Below are 17195 nucleotides of genomic sequence, written 5' to 3'. Positions count from 1 at the left end.
TGCTCACGACAAAGCTGTGATTAACTGTAATGCTGAGCCCACTCAATGTAATTAACACTGAAGTACAAGAAGTATGTAATTTTTCTGTTCAAATGGCTTTGTTTCCCTGTATGATGGCTTTGTGGAGTTTCACAGAATATATAATTAATCACACAATAAGTAATAAAACTCTAACCATTTTTTTATTATTATTATGGTCTTCATTTAAATGCATTTCAGTGACCCATCACATTTATGTATTTTTCTTAAACTTAGTCTTGTAGCAAGTGCAGTAAGCTTTATGCATAAGAAAGTTATGCTTGTAAAATACAGTACGTAGGCTTGCTTTAAGTAAGCACAAAAGCTGAATGTGTGATCGCAAATATGTTTAGCCTTTTGTGCACTCTCTTTCTTCTCTCTCTCTCATATGCACACAAACAGATGAGCACAAATACATCTGCACACAAATATTTCTGTTTATTCACACTGTGAGCTGTGGGTGTCCTCTGCATCATTCAGTCACTCCACTGCACTGCTATCACATGTAGTTTGACGCCAAACATAACCAACATATTAAGTGCTGAACATCTTGTTTTTGATTTTCAGTACAAACCATGTTCAGATGGATATGCATTAAATAAGTGTCCTTTTCAAATTCTGATTGAATGATTCTCTTTGTTTAATAATACAGCTGAGAATCAGTTTGAGTTTGTTTGTCTGTTTGAGTTAATTGATTATAACCTGATTAGTTTGCATTTTGAGTAGACATTTATGTAAACATTGCTGTTTATTACAATTTATTGTTATATTAGAGCATAAAATAATAGAATTCAATAATAATTATTCATAATAATTAAAATTGTATTCATTAAAATTATTAAGCACCCTCCATTTTTTTGGAGTTGATTTTGCTGTATCACCTAGCCATATACTATAGTCAGTTATTGGTGAGTGTCCATTTTTATGTTTTTTTTTCTGCTGCTCAGATCAGCAGATGTTTTGAGAAATTTATGAAAGTAAACCCCAAACTATCAGCGCAGTCGATCCTATCCAAGAATGGATTTTTTTTTCCCTGAGAGATGTGTAGTAGCTTGTATAAAGCAAGTCGAGATCATATGCGTTTATTTCCTGAGAGGCATATTGTTCCCATAAAATCTAAAAACATGGATGTCAGGATAAATTACATTTGCAGGAACAGCAGTGTCCATCACTGTGCTGCCAAATTAAAACAAACTTCATTCCGCAGGGTGGGACCTCATTTTTGAATGAATATGTTTACGGCACGCTACTGAGAATGCATTGTTTTGCACATCCGTTTCTGTGATTTGAAAGGACTTCGAAAGCAGAGCTGCTCATATCTATTATGAATAATTCAGCAGCGATATCCCTGTCCGTTCACCTGTTATTTACAGGCCAGAGGATGAACAGACACAGTGACATGCTAGCTTGGGTTGTTCTGCTCCAGTGTGTGTGTATGTGTGTGTGTGTGTGTGTGTGTATGTGTGTGTGTGTGTTCTGCTCCAGTGTGTGTGTATGTGTGTGTGTGTGTTCTGCTCCAGTGCCATGGAGCCAGAGAAACTGTCCATTGCTTTTGGAGGAGAAGATTAATAGCTGTGTGCTTGTTTTTTTGATAAGCAAAGGTGCACAAATCCCTAAAGTAAAGATTCAAATGCTATTTGCTTGACAAACAGAATATTTTACAGTTTAAAAGTTTCTCAGAATCATTTAGATTCTTTTTTTTCTTATTTGTTCACTTTGTCTGTATGAAATTGTTTTAAACATCCAAAATTATCAAAGCTAAGCTTTCCAACACATCATGTTTGTGCAATGTTTAAATGTTATGAGACCTTGTAAACAACAGATTGGCTGCAGATACACAAAATAAAAAAATTAAAAAAAAAACAACAACAATGAATTATGTTGTTGCTCAGTGGCTTTGTTCACATCTCTGCTGAAATGACCCAAATTATTTTCTAGTTCATACAGGTTTATTTTTGTTTGGTGCTGCCAGGACTGTATTAAATACACAGTGTCAATGTGGTATAATGGTTTTTCTGAATGAGTTGGTGTTTTTGAACAAATTGGTTGTAATCGATTCAATGACTGACTGACTCACTTATCACAACCTATGGGTGTAATGATGTAACCTTTAGAAAGAATCACGACAAAAATATATATTATATTATATTATATTATATTATATTATATTATATTATATTATATTATATTATATTATATTATATTATACAAACAGCCTTGTCTGCTAGAGCAACATTTTGTCTTCCTTCTTTTATTTACATAGATATCATCTGCAGACTTTGTGCTTTTATCAGCAAGAAACCCGGAAACATGTGCTGTAAATTAAATCTGATGGCAGCTTGTGTTGAGATGAAAGAACAAGTGAATGCGGGAGCATTTGTAAGTGTCACACTTTCAGCCAGGATTGTCATCATCCACCAGTCATTGAGCAATATAAGGTGTTTTAAGCCATTAAACCTATTGATGGAGAAGGTTCTGTATGAGATTGTATTATCTGTATGAAGCACTGCAGTATACATGTATTTCTGCACAGGAAACGTTGATAAAAAATGCTTAGTGTATGCAATGTATTTAGCTTTTTCACAATTTTTACTGTAAAAAATACATTTTATTTAATTTATTTTCATTTTTAAAATTAATGTTTTTATGAATTAATTTAAAGGGATAGTTACCCCAAAAATGAAAACTCTGTCATTAATTACTCACCCTCATGTCGTTCCAAACCCTTAATTCTTTTGTTCATCTTCAGAACACAAATTAAGGTATTTTTGATGAAATCCTAGAGGTCTCTGAACCTCCATAGACAGAAACACAACTGACACGTTCAAGGCCCATAAAGGTAGTAAGGACATCATTTAAATAGTCCATGTGATATCAGTGCTCCAACCGTAATGATATGAAGCTACGAGAATACTTTTTGTGCATAAAGAAAACAAAAATAACGACCTTATTCAACAAGTTTGATGCATGTTCATGACAGTACCACGCATGCATGTGTATTCCACTGATCACAAACAAGCAGCAGCGCATGTGATTTCTTCGCTGATTTCTGCATCAGCAGCACCACACACAAGCTTGGTATTTTCATGAACGTGCGTCAAAGACTTACGTGGAAGAGAAGAAATTGTTGAATAAAGTTATTTATGTTTTCTTTGTACACAAAAAGTATTCTTGTATTCTTTTCATTTTCATTTTTCATTATCATTTTTGGGTGAACTAACCCTTTGAAGAAATCACAAAAAGTAAAAAAACAAAATCTGAAAATGTTTTCTTCTTCTCTTTTCTGTTCCCAGCTCGCACTTTGATTTTGTGGAATCAGACGTCTAGTCCCACCAATTCTACAGGTCAGTTTACAACTCAAGTCTTTATCTGTAAATATGACAAACTGCAAACAGAAACACAGTGTTTCAGCCAGTGGTCATGACTGTGATATTCCCAAGAAAATCTTTAGTGTAGGCTTGAGCATGTGAAAATACTTCAAACGCTGAAATACATTTTGGCCATGATATCATGCACTAGATATTCTGTTTTTAATAATACATAACAAATAGTAAATTCAGAAATGATAAGATGTAGTGTATCATTTTTGTGCCAATAGAATAACCAGATAAATAAAATAACATGCTTTAAAATAGGTTTTTGCAAACACAACCCATGTCTACCATTGTTTGGACAAACAGATGGACCCATGGCCAATTTTTTTTTTTTTTTTTTTTTTTTTTGCAATAAAATGTACCCAGAATGCAGTGGATTAAGACATATATGTCAAAGTCTTCAGGGAAGATTAAGAATTCTTAAAAACACTTTTTAATCTCTGCTTGGCTCCACAGATCCTTTCTGTTTGTAAGAACAGTGTGTGAAAAAAAAAAACCCTCTGAATTCTGGAAAAGAGGCCAATTCAGATGATATGAATGTGCCCTGCAGCTCACACAAACACATAGAAAAAAGCTTCAGAGATAAAGATGGATAAAGAGATATTCAATTGAAACCATCTTCATGAATCCCACGTGTCTCCCATGCAGTCATCACCATTAATAGCCTTATGCCAGAGCCTCTGAATATGTTTACTCTACAGTTTCTTAAGAAATAACATTTCTTTAGGAAACATGAGACTTGATCGTTGCCCAGATACCACATAGGAAATAACCAGTGTTAAATGATCTTCTGCATATGTAATAGGAAACACTTTGTGCTGATTGACTCAATTTAAAACGGTAAGTATTGATTCTGTGCATGTAGCGGAAAGCTCAGTGCATTATCATCAAAAACTGGAACACCAGTCACAGAGTTCTGCACATTATCTTCAGTGTTTGTTTAATAAATATTTTGTTTAATCAGATTATGCTAGCGCCCTCGTGCTCTACTGACATGGCTACCATAACTGCTTTATGCAAACCTTTAGCTTCAATATTTTTATGAGCGATGCAATTGTGTCCTAAGTCCACCTCCTCCTGGCATGGAGACCCGGTGCTTCCTTCCCGGGCCTGTAGGCATTCGTCTGATCTAACCGGCAGTGCCTATACGGCTTACGGGGAAGCTGCTTCCGTCTTACACGCTATGGCGTTACTTCAGGTGCACCAGGCCAAGGCACTGAAGGACCGAAGGAGTTCTGAAAGAACTCCAAACTGCCACTGACCTCGCGCTCCGAGTGATGAAGGTCACTGCGAGTTCTCTAGGTCGTGCAATGTCCACACTCGTGGTCCAGGAGCGCCATCTCTGGCTGTGTTCGGTTCCTCAATGCACCTGTGTCCCAGACCCGGCCTTTCTTGTCGGCGATGTGGTCGAGAGCTTTGCCCAGCAGTTCTCAGCTGCCCAGAAACAGACTGAGGCCATCCGACACATCCTGCCCCGGTGGGCAGCTGCTGCCTCAACTTGTTCACCGGCCACAGTGCATCGTCGTGAAGGTCGGGAAAGTGATTCTGCTGCATCGGCGAATATTCAGCAGCCTCCTGCAAAGCAGTGGCAAACGGAAGAGCAAGTGGCCCTGAGACAGGCGACCCAGAGATAGAGGGATCTGCTCTTCGGACGATGCTGAACGCACCACTACCTCCCCCGGAGGAGGGCCAGGTGGAGAATCTTTTGCACCCCACACTCACACCACACTCCGGCCTGCTCACAAGCTGCCCGAGTTGGGTCCCTGTGTTCCACCTTGCTGCCCCACTGCGGGTATGGCTGTGGTTCCGTTAGTCCCGCTTGTACGGTTTCTAAGCGCCTGGTCAGCACTACCCAGCCCGTCTTGCTAGCTTCTGCTGACCATCATTGGCTAAGTGATTCAGTTCGCCCGGCGTCCCCCCAAGTTCAGGTGGCCGATGCCCCTATTCTGCAGGCAGAGATCACAGTCCTACTGGTGAAGGATATGATAAAGCTGGTCCCTCCAGCCGATATGAGGTCAGGGTTTTACAGCCCTTACTTCATTGTATCCAAGAAAGGCGGTGGGGTACGGCCAATCTTGGATCTGCGAGTTTTGAACCGGGACCTTCGTCGGCTACCGTTCAAGATGTTGACGCAGAAGCGCATCTTCGGGTGCATCCGTCCCTGAGATTGGTTTGCAGTGATCGACCTGAAGGACACATACTTGCATGTGTCGATCATTCCGTGCCACAGACCATTTCTGCGGTTAGTGTTCGAAGGAGGGGCATCTCAGTACAAGGTCCTGTCCTTCGTTCTGTCCCTGTCTCCCCGTGTCTTCACGAATGTCGCGTAGGCAGCTCTTGTTCACCTCAGAGAGCAGGGCGTTCACATCCTCAACTATCTAGACAACTGGCTTATACTAGCACAGTCTCGGGATCAGTTGTGCAAGCCTAGGGACCTGGTGCTCTGGCACCTCAGCCTGTTTTGCCTTCGGGTCAACTGGGAAAATAGCTAATTCTTCCTGACGCAGAGGATCTCTTTTCTTGGTAGGAGTTGGATTCGGGCAAACAGATAGCGCGCCTCCCAAAGGAACGTGTGCAGTCAGTGCTAGCCTGCTTTAATACGTTCAAGGGCAGGACAGCGGTCCCACTGATACTTTTTCAGAGGCTCCTGTGGCATATGTCACTTACACCGATTGGCCTGTTACATATGGTACCGCTCCAGCACTGGCTTCATGGCCAAGTCTGGGTTGTGGGCGTGGAAGCGTGGTGTGTGTGGAAGCGTTGACTGTGTGGTAAGATTTTGCATTTGTTTGGGTATTGGTTTCCTCTGAGCAGATCTCCAGGCATGCTGTGGTTTACACGGATGCCTCTACCACCGGCTGGGTGGCCATGTACAACGGACATGCAGTCTCAGGGGTTTGGACGGGCCCGCAGCTGCACTGGCACATCAATTGCCTAGAGTTGTTAGCAGTGTGCCTTGCCTTGAACCATCTCAAAGGTCACTTACGAGGCATGCACGTGCCGGTCCGAACAGACAACACAGCAACCGTTGCGTACATCAACTGACAAGGTGGTCTGCGCTCCCGTCGCATGTCGGTACTCGTCTGCTGCCTCCTCCTTTGGAGTTGGAAGGTTCTGAGGTCACTTTGTGCTGTTCACATTCCTTTTTAATTAAGAATAACAATGAATCAATCTTTTGTTTTAGTCTTAAAATGTGAAAGGTGTATAGATATAAGCAAAACAGACAATTTTTTAGATAAAGCACACTTTTTTTGTAAAACGTGACACCAAGATCGCAAATTCGAAGTGAAAGCGTCCAAAGTTTAGCTTATAACACAGCAAAAGAGAAATTCCTGTTCACAGAATTTAAGTCACAAATAATACTGATGAAATAGAACGGGTTGAATGTTGAACACTCGTTACCATATAACTGTAAACTATCATAAAAGTTCATCAGCATGCATTGATTAATGCATATAATATTAACGTCATATGATGTTGTGTGCCTGCTGTGAGAAAGTTAGTCGCAAAAGAGTGACCAGTGGGTAGAATGAGTCTAGAGCCCTGTATAGCCTAAACGCGGCATTATGTGGATGCCGATTTTAGTGAACTGTGTAGAATTATGTCGGAATTTTTTGGGTTAGGGTGTCATAATTTATTTGGGATGTGTAGTCTGTGATTTTATTTAGTGTACTTGCCTGCCTGTATCTGGAAATGATAACTTTATATATTTTTATTAGCCTATACCCATATACACTCACCTAAAGGATTATTAGGAACACCATACTAATACTGTGTTTGACCTCCTTTTGCCTTCAGAACTGCCTTAATTCTACGTTGCATTGATTCAACAAGGTGCTGAAAGCATTCTTTAGAAATGTTGGCCCATATTGATAGGATAGGCTAGCATCTTGCAGTTGATAGAGATTTGTGGGATGCACATCCAGGGCACGAAGCTCCCGTTCCACCACATCCCAAAGATGCTCTATTGGGTTGAGATCTGGTGACTGTGGGGGCCATTTTAGTACAGTGAACTCATTGTCATGTTCAAGAAACCAATTTGAAATAATTCAAGCTTTGTGACATGGTGCATTATCCTGCTGGAAGTAGCCATCAGAGGATGGGTACATGTTGGTTATAAAGGGATGGACATGGTCAGAAACAATGCTCAGGTAGGCCGTGGCATTTAAACGATGCCCAATTGGCACTAATGGGCCTAAAGTGTGCCAAGAAAACATCCCCCAAACCATTACACCACCACCACCAGCCTGCACAGTGGTAACAAGGCTTGATGGATCCATGTTCTCATTCTGTTTACGCCAAATTCTGACTCTACCATCTGAATGTCTCAACAGAAATCGAGACTCATCAGACCAGGCAACATTTTTCCAGTCTTCAACTGTCCAATTTTGGTGAGCTTGTGTAAATTGTAGCCTCTTTTTCCTATTTGTAGTGGAGATGAGTGGTACCCGGTGGGGTCTTCTGCTGCTGCTTCTGCCCATCCGCCTCAAGGTTGTTCGTGTTGTGGCTTCACAAATGCTTTGCTGCATACCTCGGTTGTAATGAGTGGTTATTTCAGTCAAAGTTGCTCTTCTATCAGCTTGAATCAGTCGGCCCATTCTCCTCTGACCTCTAACATCAACAAGGCATTTTTCGCCCACAGGACTGCCGCATACTGGATGTTTTCATTCTTTGTAAACCCTAGAAATGGTTGTGCGTGAAAATCCCACTAACTGAGCAGATTATGAAATACTCAGACCGGCCCGTCTGGCACCAACAACCATGCCACGCTCAAAATAGCTTAAATCACCTTTCTTTCCCATTCTGACATTCAGTTTGGAGTTCAGGAGATTGTCTTGACCAGGACCACACCCCCTAAGTGCATTGAAGCAACTGCCATGTGATTGGTTGATTAGATAATTGCATTAATGAGAAATTGAACAGGTGTTCCTAATAATCCTTTAGGTGAGTGTATTAAACCGTGTGTAGTGCTCTAACACAATGTAGCCTACTGTATGTGCATTGAGCGACCATACATGGTCCTCTCTGATAATGTACTCAGATAGCACGCAAAATTATGACAAAATTATATCCCAATACATAATTTCATGATGATAGATTTCCTAGGATTCTGTAATCTTCTGCATTCTCTCTGACCCTCTGTTTTTCAGGCTTGTTCTGTAACACTTCGATTGATGGCATTGGGACATGTTGGCCCAGGAGCAGTGCTGGAGAAGTGGTGTCCCGTCCCTGTCCAGAGACCTTCCTCGGAGTCCGTTACAACACAACCAGTAAGTGCCGAGCATCTCACATCACAGTACCGTCTGGAATGCTCTGTCTGCTCCTGTTTATGACAACACAAGCTGTTTCTTTTTTAAATCTGTTTTATATAAGACCTAGGCGCTTGACTTATATATTCTCACATCTCTTGTCAAGCCGATGTTGTTGGACTTCAAACAATGGCAGGTCTTTAGGGATATTTTCAATGCCTGTAAGGTGTTGGAGTCATGTTTTGGATGAATGTATACATCTGGCACTGCTTGATGGGAACAGCAGCAGTTTGAGGATCATAACCAAGCCGACAGCTGAGAGCTACACTAAATAACAAGCTTTCAGATTCATGTTTATGTGTGTCTGGAAAGGGGGGGTGGGGGGTGTGCACAGTTTTTGAGCTGGTGCATGCTACCAAGTTATGTTTTACCACTGCTAACAAGCACACTAATTGTTCTGCCAGTGTGAGTGTGTGTGTATGTGTGTTGCTGTAATGAGAGAGACTCACTGCTTTGACAAAAGTATTCCAGTATCCCCGAGAGATGAGTTCTAAATGCTCCCTGTGGACAGAGGTGTAGTTTTTTTATGAAATTATACATTGCCACATTCTCTTTATTCATTCTTTATTCCTTCTTTTGTTTTCTCGTTATTCCTTTTTTTCTTTTTCATATTTTTTCCTTCCTTCCATTCTTCCTTCCTCCCTTCCTTTCAATATTCCTTCCCATTTTTCTCTTCCTTCCCTTTTGACATTTTTTCCTTCCTTCCTTCCTTCCTTCCTTCCTTATTTTCTTCCTTTTGTTTTATTTCTTTGTCTTCTATTTATTCCTTTCTTTCTTTTTATTCTTCCTCCCTTCCTTCCTTTTGTTTTCTTTCTTTATGTCTTCTCTTTATTCCCTTCTCTCTTTTTATTCTTTCTTCCTTCCTTTCAACATTCATTCCTTCCAGCCTTCTCTTTAATTCATTTTGTGTTTCCTTTCGTTTATGTCTTTTCTTTCATTTGTCTTTTCTTTCATAATTTTTTTGTCTTTTCTGTCTTCCTCGTTCATTCTTTCCCTCCTTCCTTTCATCTTTCCACTTTTGTGTCCTCTCTTTACTCTCTTCTTTCCCATTATATTTCCACCCTTCCTTCATTCCATTTGTTTTCTTTCTTTCTTTCTTTCTTTCTTTCTTTCTTTCTTTCTTTCTTTCTTTCTTTCTTTCTCAAAGTTCAGTTTGATTTACTTCTGTCAAACAAACCCTGTGGCTGCAGATTCACAAGCCTTTGCAGGTCTTTCAAGTGTTAGAAATAGTAGCTGAGATGTGTTAAAACTTAGACATTAAAATTTAATGTAATCTTAATCCTTAATTTAATTTATATTTAGGGAGATGAAAGTGTTGACTGTTCTCGTGGAGCCAAGGCTCTCTATGAATGTCCATTAGTCATATTTCTTGAAACACGCGTAACTTGTTTAGCAAAAAATGGAAAAATAGACAGGAAAAGAGGATCTAAACAGGAGGAGAAACTGAGAGAGGAGGAGATTGAGAGAATGAAGTCTGATCCCAAAGTCATTATTAAAGATGACATATATGAGAATACAAATGGACGGCCAGGGGACAGAGAGAACTCAGGAGTAATGATTTGATTGCACTGTTTTATCCTTAATAATTCCTTTTTTCTCCTACACCTGAAACATTGCTTAGAAAGACCGTGAAATGTGTAATAAAGCAGGTACTTGTAACATTCTTGCTGTCACAGGATTGCACATTTGTGAGTGTGGTTAATATATTTTCTCATACACATGAAGGAATGGCCCTACATCCATAGATGCTGGGTTAGTTGATTAGTCTATTAAGATTCACTGGAGCTGATAGCTTGATTGATTTTTAAAGTCCCGTGGCTGCAGCATATTGTAGGGCTTCAGGCTGTGTGTAGCGCAAATCAAGAACATTCACAATATTCACAGGGCACTGCACACTGTCAGTGTGCTTATATCAGCTTTTCTCATGGTTTTTATTCCCCAGTCTGTCCGTTTTTAAATTACAGAAAAAAAAAAAAAAGATTGTTACAAGTAATTTATAACAAAACATAAAAAATTTTGTTTTTCTAGAAAATGTAACTTTAAAGTAATAGTCTTTCACAATATAATTAAAAAATATATTTTCTTTTGTTCTCATTCATTTGAACAAATTTTACCATCACTTAAATCAAGTGGTCTTAAATGTTTTGATGTTCCTTAAGATTTTTCCTTATGTCTGTTAAGTATCAGACAAATCAAAACATAATGAATGAAATGAATCCAAAAATAATGAATTTTCATCACAGAATTGGCAGTCACCAGTGTGTTATTGAGCATTTGCATTTTGTCAGCACAGAGCAGCATAGACTGTAAGGGTGATGAACCAATCAGTCTTTGTGGAAATGAGGGCTTGTCAGACAGATTAAAGAGGTGGATATTAGTTAAATCAATAGTAAACAATCAAGATACATATTTCAAATCAATGAAAAATGCTACAGTACTGCAATGTACAGTCATCACATTACAAACTGCACTTGCATTACCCAAACAAACTGACATAAAATCCATAATGTTTGTAATATCTAATAACACCGCCATAAGGTTTTCCGTTCTGCCAGTAGAATAGAGTGTACTGTCAGAACTGTTAATTATATTGACTTTTAAAATTGTACTTGCCCATCTTCATTATTTCTCTAATGGGCAACATCGTTCATTCACACAATACACTTTGAATGTATATGGTAAACATATATTGTGGTTATCAGATGATGTTCAGATGATCAGATGCACATCTGACAATGTGTAGGGATACCAAAGGATTTGTTAATGAACCATTCAGAACAGTTGGATTTGTTGTCAAATTGCACTTGTAAACAATTAAACAAAATGAGAACAGGTGCAAATGAAAAGTTTAATGTTCAAACTACATTGTGAAAGTAAATTGTGCCAAGTTTAGTAAAATATGCTTAAAGATTTGAAAGAAAAAAATGAAAAAGATGATACTCATTTGAAGAAAAATCATTGTTTGAATTTGTGTGGAGAAAAAAAACATACAGTACCACTCTAATGAAAGTACAATAGCAGGTTTTATATGAAAGATTATGTGTTACAAGTGTGAAAGATTTGTCATTTTGTACTGAGAGTTTTGAAAAGTGTTTTTTTTTAGCACATTAGATTGAGTGAAATGACATTGAAGGCTTTAAATGAATTAAATATAATTATTTACTTTGTCTTCTTTTCTAAAGTCTTCTTTTCTAAAGATCATGCAGGGTGAAACAGCTTTATTTAACAGTAATGAAAAGAATGTGCATTCATTGCCATTGAATTTAACATTGAATTGGCTATCAAATTCATGAAAGAGCTTTGAACCCAGCAATTTGCCCTGACTTCATTTAAAGTAAACCACATCTAGTAGCGATTTGTTTTTGGGGGCGAAAATATAAGAAGCCTAAGTAAAATTAGAAAGTAAGAAAATAGGCTATTGAAATGGTTAGTCGGATTTCCAAAAATTAGTATTTTTTAATAATCTTTTCTATAGTTATAATGTTGTCAGATGGTGGACAGTAAAATACCAGCTTTAATTTAAAGAAAGAAGTTTTTTTTTTTTTTTTTTTGGAGCATTCTGTGGAGCAAACAACAGATGTTGTTTTATGTAGTACATGCAGTTCAATTTATAGGTCAGAAACTACACAGCCCACCCACTCTTGATGCTTTGTGCTACACATCTGTCGATGCAAAAGAAATAATCACAGCAATATCAGTTTAAAATCTTCATTTGTAGCAGCTATACTGCTATAAAGGCAATCTTGATTGTAAAAGCAATAATAAAATGAACTCGGTTAATCAAGCTCTCAACCAAAATTGTCCCGAGGAGATCTGATCATGTTATTTCTGCATCTCCGGATGCAGAAATGGTTGATTAGGGATACAAATAGGCTAAAATATTGTAAGCTTTGTACTGTATGTGTGATTCTTATTTTTATTTTCCTCTAATTTTCTATTGTTGTCGAAAAAATATTAATTAACAGACACAATATGTATTTATAGCTACTCTGTTTAATTCTTTTTTTATAAATATATTTCATTTCTAATGATATTTTCTGCAACTGTCCAGCACACATGATTTACATCAGCGTGAGAAATCACTCACCTGTTTTCATTCACTCAATAATGATTAATGAGTAAATGAACAATTACATTTTTTTATATAATATTTTGTTTCCTATAAATTCTGAAACTCTTTGGCACAAAGGATTTAGATCAGCATCTAAACATCACTCACCCATTTTTGTTCACTTAATAGTGATTGAGTAAGTGAACATTTTTTTTTTTTAATTGCAAAGATACACTGTAGTGCACTACAATATGTGTAATATGCTATATAGAGAATAGTGAAGTGAACATGCCAAAAATCTTTGGGTTCAGTTGATCTCTCTTTAGTGCACAATGTTTGGATCGAATATTGAATTCACACAGTCATTTTCATTCACTACCTCCTATGTAGTGCACTCATGTTTAAAGTATAGTTTAAAAATAGAATATTGTATAAAAGGTTTTGTTGTAGCATATAACAACCCTTGGGAGAAATGTGAAGCGAAAAGCTTCAGCTTCTGAGTTGCCACCTCAGGGCAAGTGTGTGAAAGTTAATTATACTCCCACTGTGGGAGGAGGGTTTTACATGACATAACATAACTCCTCATTTCTCCTCTCTCTCTCCTCCTGTCTATCTCTTTCCCTGTCTCACTTTTCTTGCTCTCCTTCAGGCATTGTCAGTCACTGTCTGACCTTGACAGACTCTTTTATTACTGCCTGGGCTTTCTGCAAATGCTGCAATTCAGCACCATTTCAAAGAGCTCTTATGACTGGTACAGAGAAAGCCAGTTCAGTGGCAGCTGAGCAGGGTCTTTTTTCATTATGCTAAGTGACATTTGCTCTCCATGGGTCACTGGCGGAGCATGTGAGCGAAATGGAGCTGTGACAACACTCTCTGTATGTAGCGGTGTGCATTTTTGTCATCGTTCCTACATTGTTTTACAGTAGGGTTTTGGAACTGTGACCATTACTGGCTCCATATTGGACCCCTAAGTAATGATCCAGATACATCCATGCATTTATTCATTCATTGTTTTAATTATTATTATTATTATTTTATATAATTATTACATTGGCTCGTGGGCAGCACGTCAACATACAGTATAGTGCCATTTTGGTTCATATGGTACTATTTATTTAGTACTATTTATTTCTAAATCTTTTAAAAAATCACTTTTTTACAGCTTGTGCTTTGCTGAAGTTCTTTATTATTATTATTATTATTATTATTATTTAATTTTTTTTTAATTAATTTTATTTTAATTTTATTTTTGGTTCCATGAGACTTGGGCTGTGTTCAATTACTTCAGTAAAAAAAAAAAAAAAAAAAAAAAAAAAAAAAAAAAAAATATATATATATATATATATATATATATATATATATATATATGTATGTATGTATGTATATATATGTATGTATATATGTATCTTTTGTAACATAAATATCTTTACTCCTACTTTTGATAAATCTGATGCAGATTTGCTGAATAAAAGAAAAAAATCTTATTGTATTTAATATGATTATATTATTTAATATAATTTTTCATACTCAAAATTCCTTGTGTGTGTGTGTTTTAAGTGCTGCATGTCAGAAAAGACGACATGTCACTTCCAAAAACAGGAAAAGGGAATTTCCACTCCTCTCTACTCTTCATCTTACTCTTCCTCCTAATCGCACAGCAATTGTTTAACAAATACTTCAGCACTCTGTCACAATGCTGCATTGTTTTCCAGCATTGTTCACTACACATCCCCACAGAAATGGCTATGCTGGCTCCGAAAGCACTGACAAACTTCTATTTGTCTCGTCACACCATCAGATCTGCTTCAGGCAATTGTGCGGTTGATCAAACCGGCTGGATGTGGAGGTTTACAGGAGGCAGATGACTCACCGTGTAGCAGTTCCTCTGTGCCCTCTTTGCTGGTGTGATCTATGGAGCTGCCATTCACCTTCAGATGCTCAATCAATATTGCCATGAGCAAAAGGCAAAGACGAGAGGAAGTTAGTAAGAGAGAGTAATGGAAAGAGTGTTTCCTTCCCTGCAGTAAGTGTTTGGGTTGAGTTTTGTTTTTAAATGCAAGTGAGTTTGAGTCACTGTTTCAAGGCTCTCTCTGAGGTCTTCTTCTATTTTTACCAGTCGAGTTAAAGTTTTGAGTTGTGTCAGAAGCGTCCTAATTACTGTTATTTTTTGGATTGTTTGTTTACAGCTTGTCTGTGTTAGTATTAAAGTCTTTCCCAGGAGACAAAACAGTTAGAGAATGAACTCTACAAGGAAAATCTAAAAGGAAAATATTAGTATCTGGTTGGGATTCCAACTTTTCCATTCCTCTTTACTTGGTGTGACAGTAACATAAACATTTCTAAAAGCAGTATATAAAATGCTACAGTACATCACAGTTGAGTGAATTTGTTGTTAATTTGACCAGGGACTCAATCAGGTTGAAACAGATCAATGTCTTTCAGTGATGAAGCATTTTTATATATTTGTCGGACACTTGAGAAGGAGGCTATAATTTTATCATCATGTGGTCAGTTTCATTGCCAGTCAGCTTGAGGGACAGAGACATCTGAATGGCTATAGTATGATGTTTGACAGATGTTAAGTAGTTTGTGGTGTTAATTGTTAATGTTAATGTTAATGTTAATGTTAATGTTTTTTTTTTTTTTTGTAGATCATGAGAAAACAACACATTAAAAAGAAATAATGTATGGCCTTTTAGTGAAAAATATGACATAACATCCCCCACCATCCCCCAAAATCACAATTACCTAATCATGTGGAAACCTTGATAGTACTAAATACTTTTATTTCTAAAGTTGGAATAATTAATATGTTAATAAGATAGATAGATACTCAGTTCACACGTGATGGATGTATGAATGGATGGATGGATGGACTGACAGATAGATTCCTTTCAATTTCTTCCTGACTTCTGCATCTCACCAAACTTATGACACTGTGTAATGACAAAAAAAGGTGCAACTATTGCTGCATGTTTAACATTCCCTCGATGTATAGTGTGCCTCCAGCCTGCATGGATTAAGAAAAACAGCCATGTCCTTGTCCTCTACTGTCACAGCTCTATGATGGATGGTAAACTCTAGCTGATATCACTCCAGTAATTGCGTCTTGTTATGATGGGTGCTGATGTCGGGCCCGTAGGGCAATCAGGGCTCTAATCATCTTGTAGCATCACCTCGACTTGAATCATTGCTCTACATACATGCTCAAATTGGCAAAGTTGCAACAGTTGCACCAGTTCCCATGGAAACTAAAATAAAGTACAGAAGATTCTGTAACAAAGTTTTTTATTTTTTATATTTTTTTTTATTTAGTATTTCAGCCAGTGGATGACTTTCATATTAGCTAAAAGTTAACGAGCAACCTTTGTGCACTGTCAGTTCAAAGGAAAGGAATATTTACATGCATCATTACAGTATTCCAAGGAAAGCTGTAAAGCCTAAATGTTCAAATATGTTGTCTTGTTATTCAGCAAAATACCAATGCGTCCTTTAAGGAAAATTTTGATTTGTTATTTTGAATTGATTTTGAAGTACCTTCGAAAATAGTGAATGTTCTCAGATGCTCTGCAAGTGCTGGGTCAAACTCTGAAAAGGTTTCTAGAAGTTGTATTTTTTTGTTTTTTATTTTGAATTGATTTTGAAGTACCTTTGTTATAGAACAGCAATGATCAGTTGTGCAAAAGATCAACTGAAAAGGTTTCTAGAAGTTGTACAATTTCCTTTGTTTTTAGTTGTGGGGAATTAGTGAGTGCGTCATTTTTTATTAAAGATCAGGACTTCTTCAGCTTAAGAGCGGAAGATATGTGGCTCAGTTTTTGCATGTCTTTCCACAGCTCTTGCTAAATTCTTCATATATGAAACAGAGTCATAATCCATGGATTTAATCCTCCAGTTTTCGTATTTTTAGGAGAGTTTGTTCTCAAACTGAGACTGACCACTCGGTTTTGCTAAATAATTTTAATTAGTTTCTAAAACAGCGCGTTCGGCCGCATAATGAAGATTGTTTTATGTCCAGATTAGGTGTAAGTCTTCCTTCATTTTTTATTTTTGGTTGATGGTGAGATTTGTGATTTTTTTTTTTATAAAATATTCAGTATCTCATCCCTCCATATTTACTACATTATAGGTGCCACAGAGTCGTTCAAGCATATTACAGCGTCATTGAGATCTCAACGGTGATTGGTTGATAAACCAAGGTAGGCTAGCCTCCCATGTAAATTTTGTAAGCCATTAAGAAATAGAGCCACTCTGCTAATGCAAAGAAATACTCAATGCTAATTGGTTAATTTTTTATCAATGGAGGCCAGAATCTCAGTTTTTGGATTGTGCTTCCCCCTCCCCTTCTCTATCCACAGAGACATTCACTGGGAATACAGCAGTGGTAAAACACGGGATTCTGACTTAACTACTATTTTACTGTTTGCATTGGTGAAATTACAA

At 37.6% G+C, this 17195-nt stretch overlaps 1 protein-coding gene across 1 annotated transcript in view; it reads left to right on the top strand.

Moving 5' to 3' along the window:
• Positions 1-17195, top strand: part of LOC109057154 — a 77745-nt gene that overhangs the window by 45224 nt on the left and 15326 nt on the right. Inside the window, exons 3-4 of the mRNA XM_042721396.1 lie at positions 3312-3362; positions 8543-8662. Of these exons, the coding sequence (XP_042577330.1) occupies positions 3312-3362; positions 8543-8662 (171 nt within the window). The remainder of the gene's footprint in view (positions 1-3311; positions 3363-8542; positions 8663-17195) is intronic.

This window comes from Cyprinus carpio, chromosome B3 (assembly GCF_018340385.1).
Source record: "Cyprinus carpio isolate SPL01 chromosome B3, ASM1834038v1, whole genome shotgun sequence".
NCBI lineage: Eukaryota > Metazoa > Chordata > Actinopteri > Cypriniformes > Cyprinidae > Cyprinus > Cyprinus carpio.
Note: the sequence above shows the minus strand (reverse complement) of the source record. Positions and strands in the feature narration are given on the sequence as shown.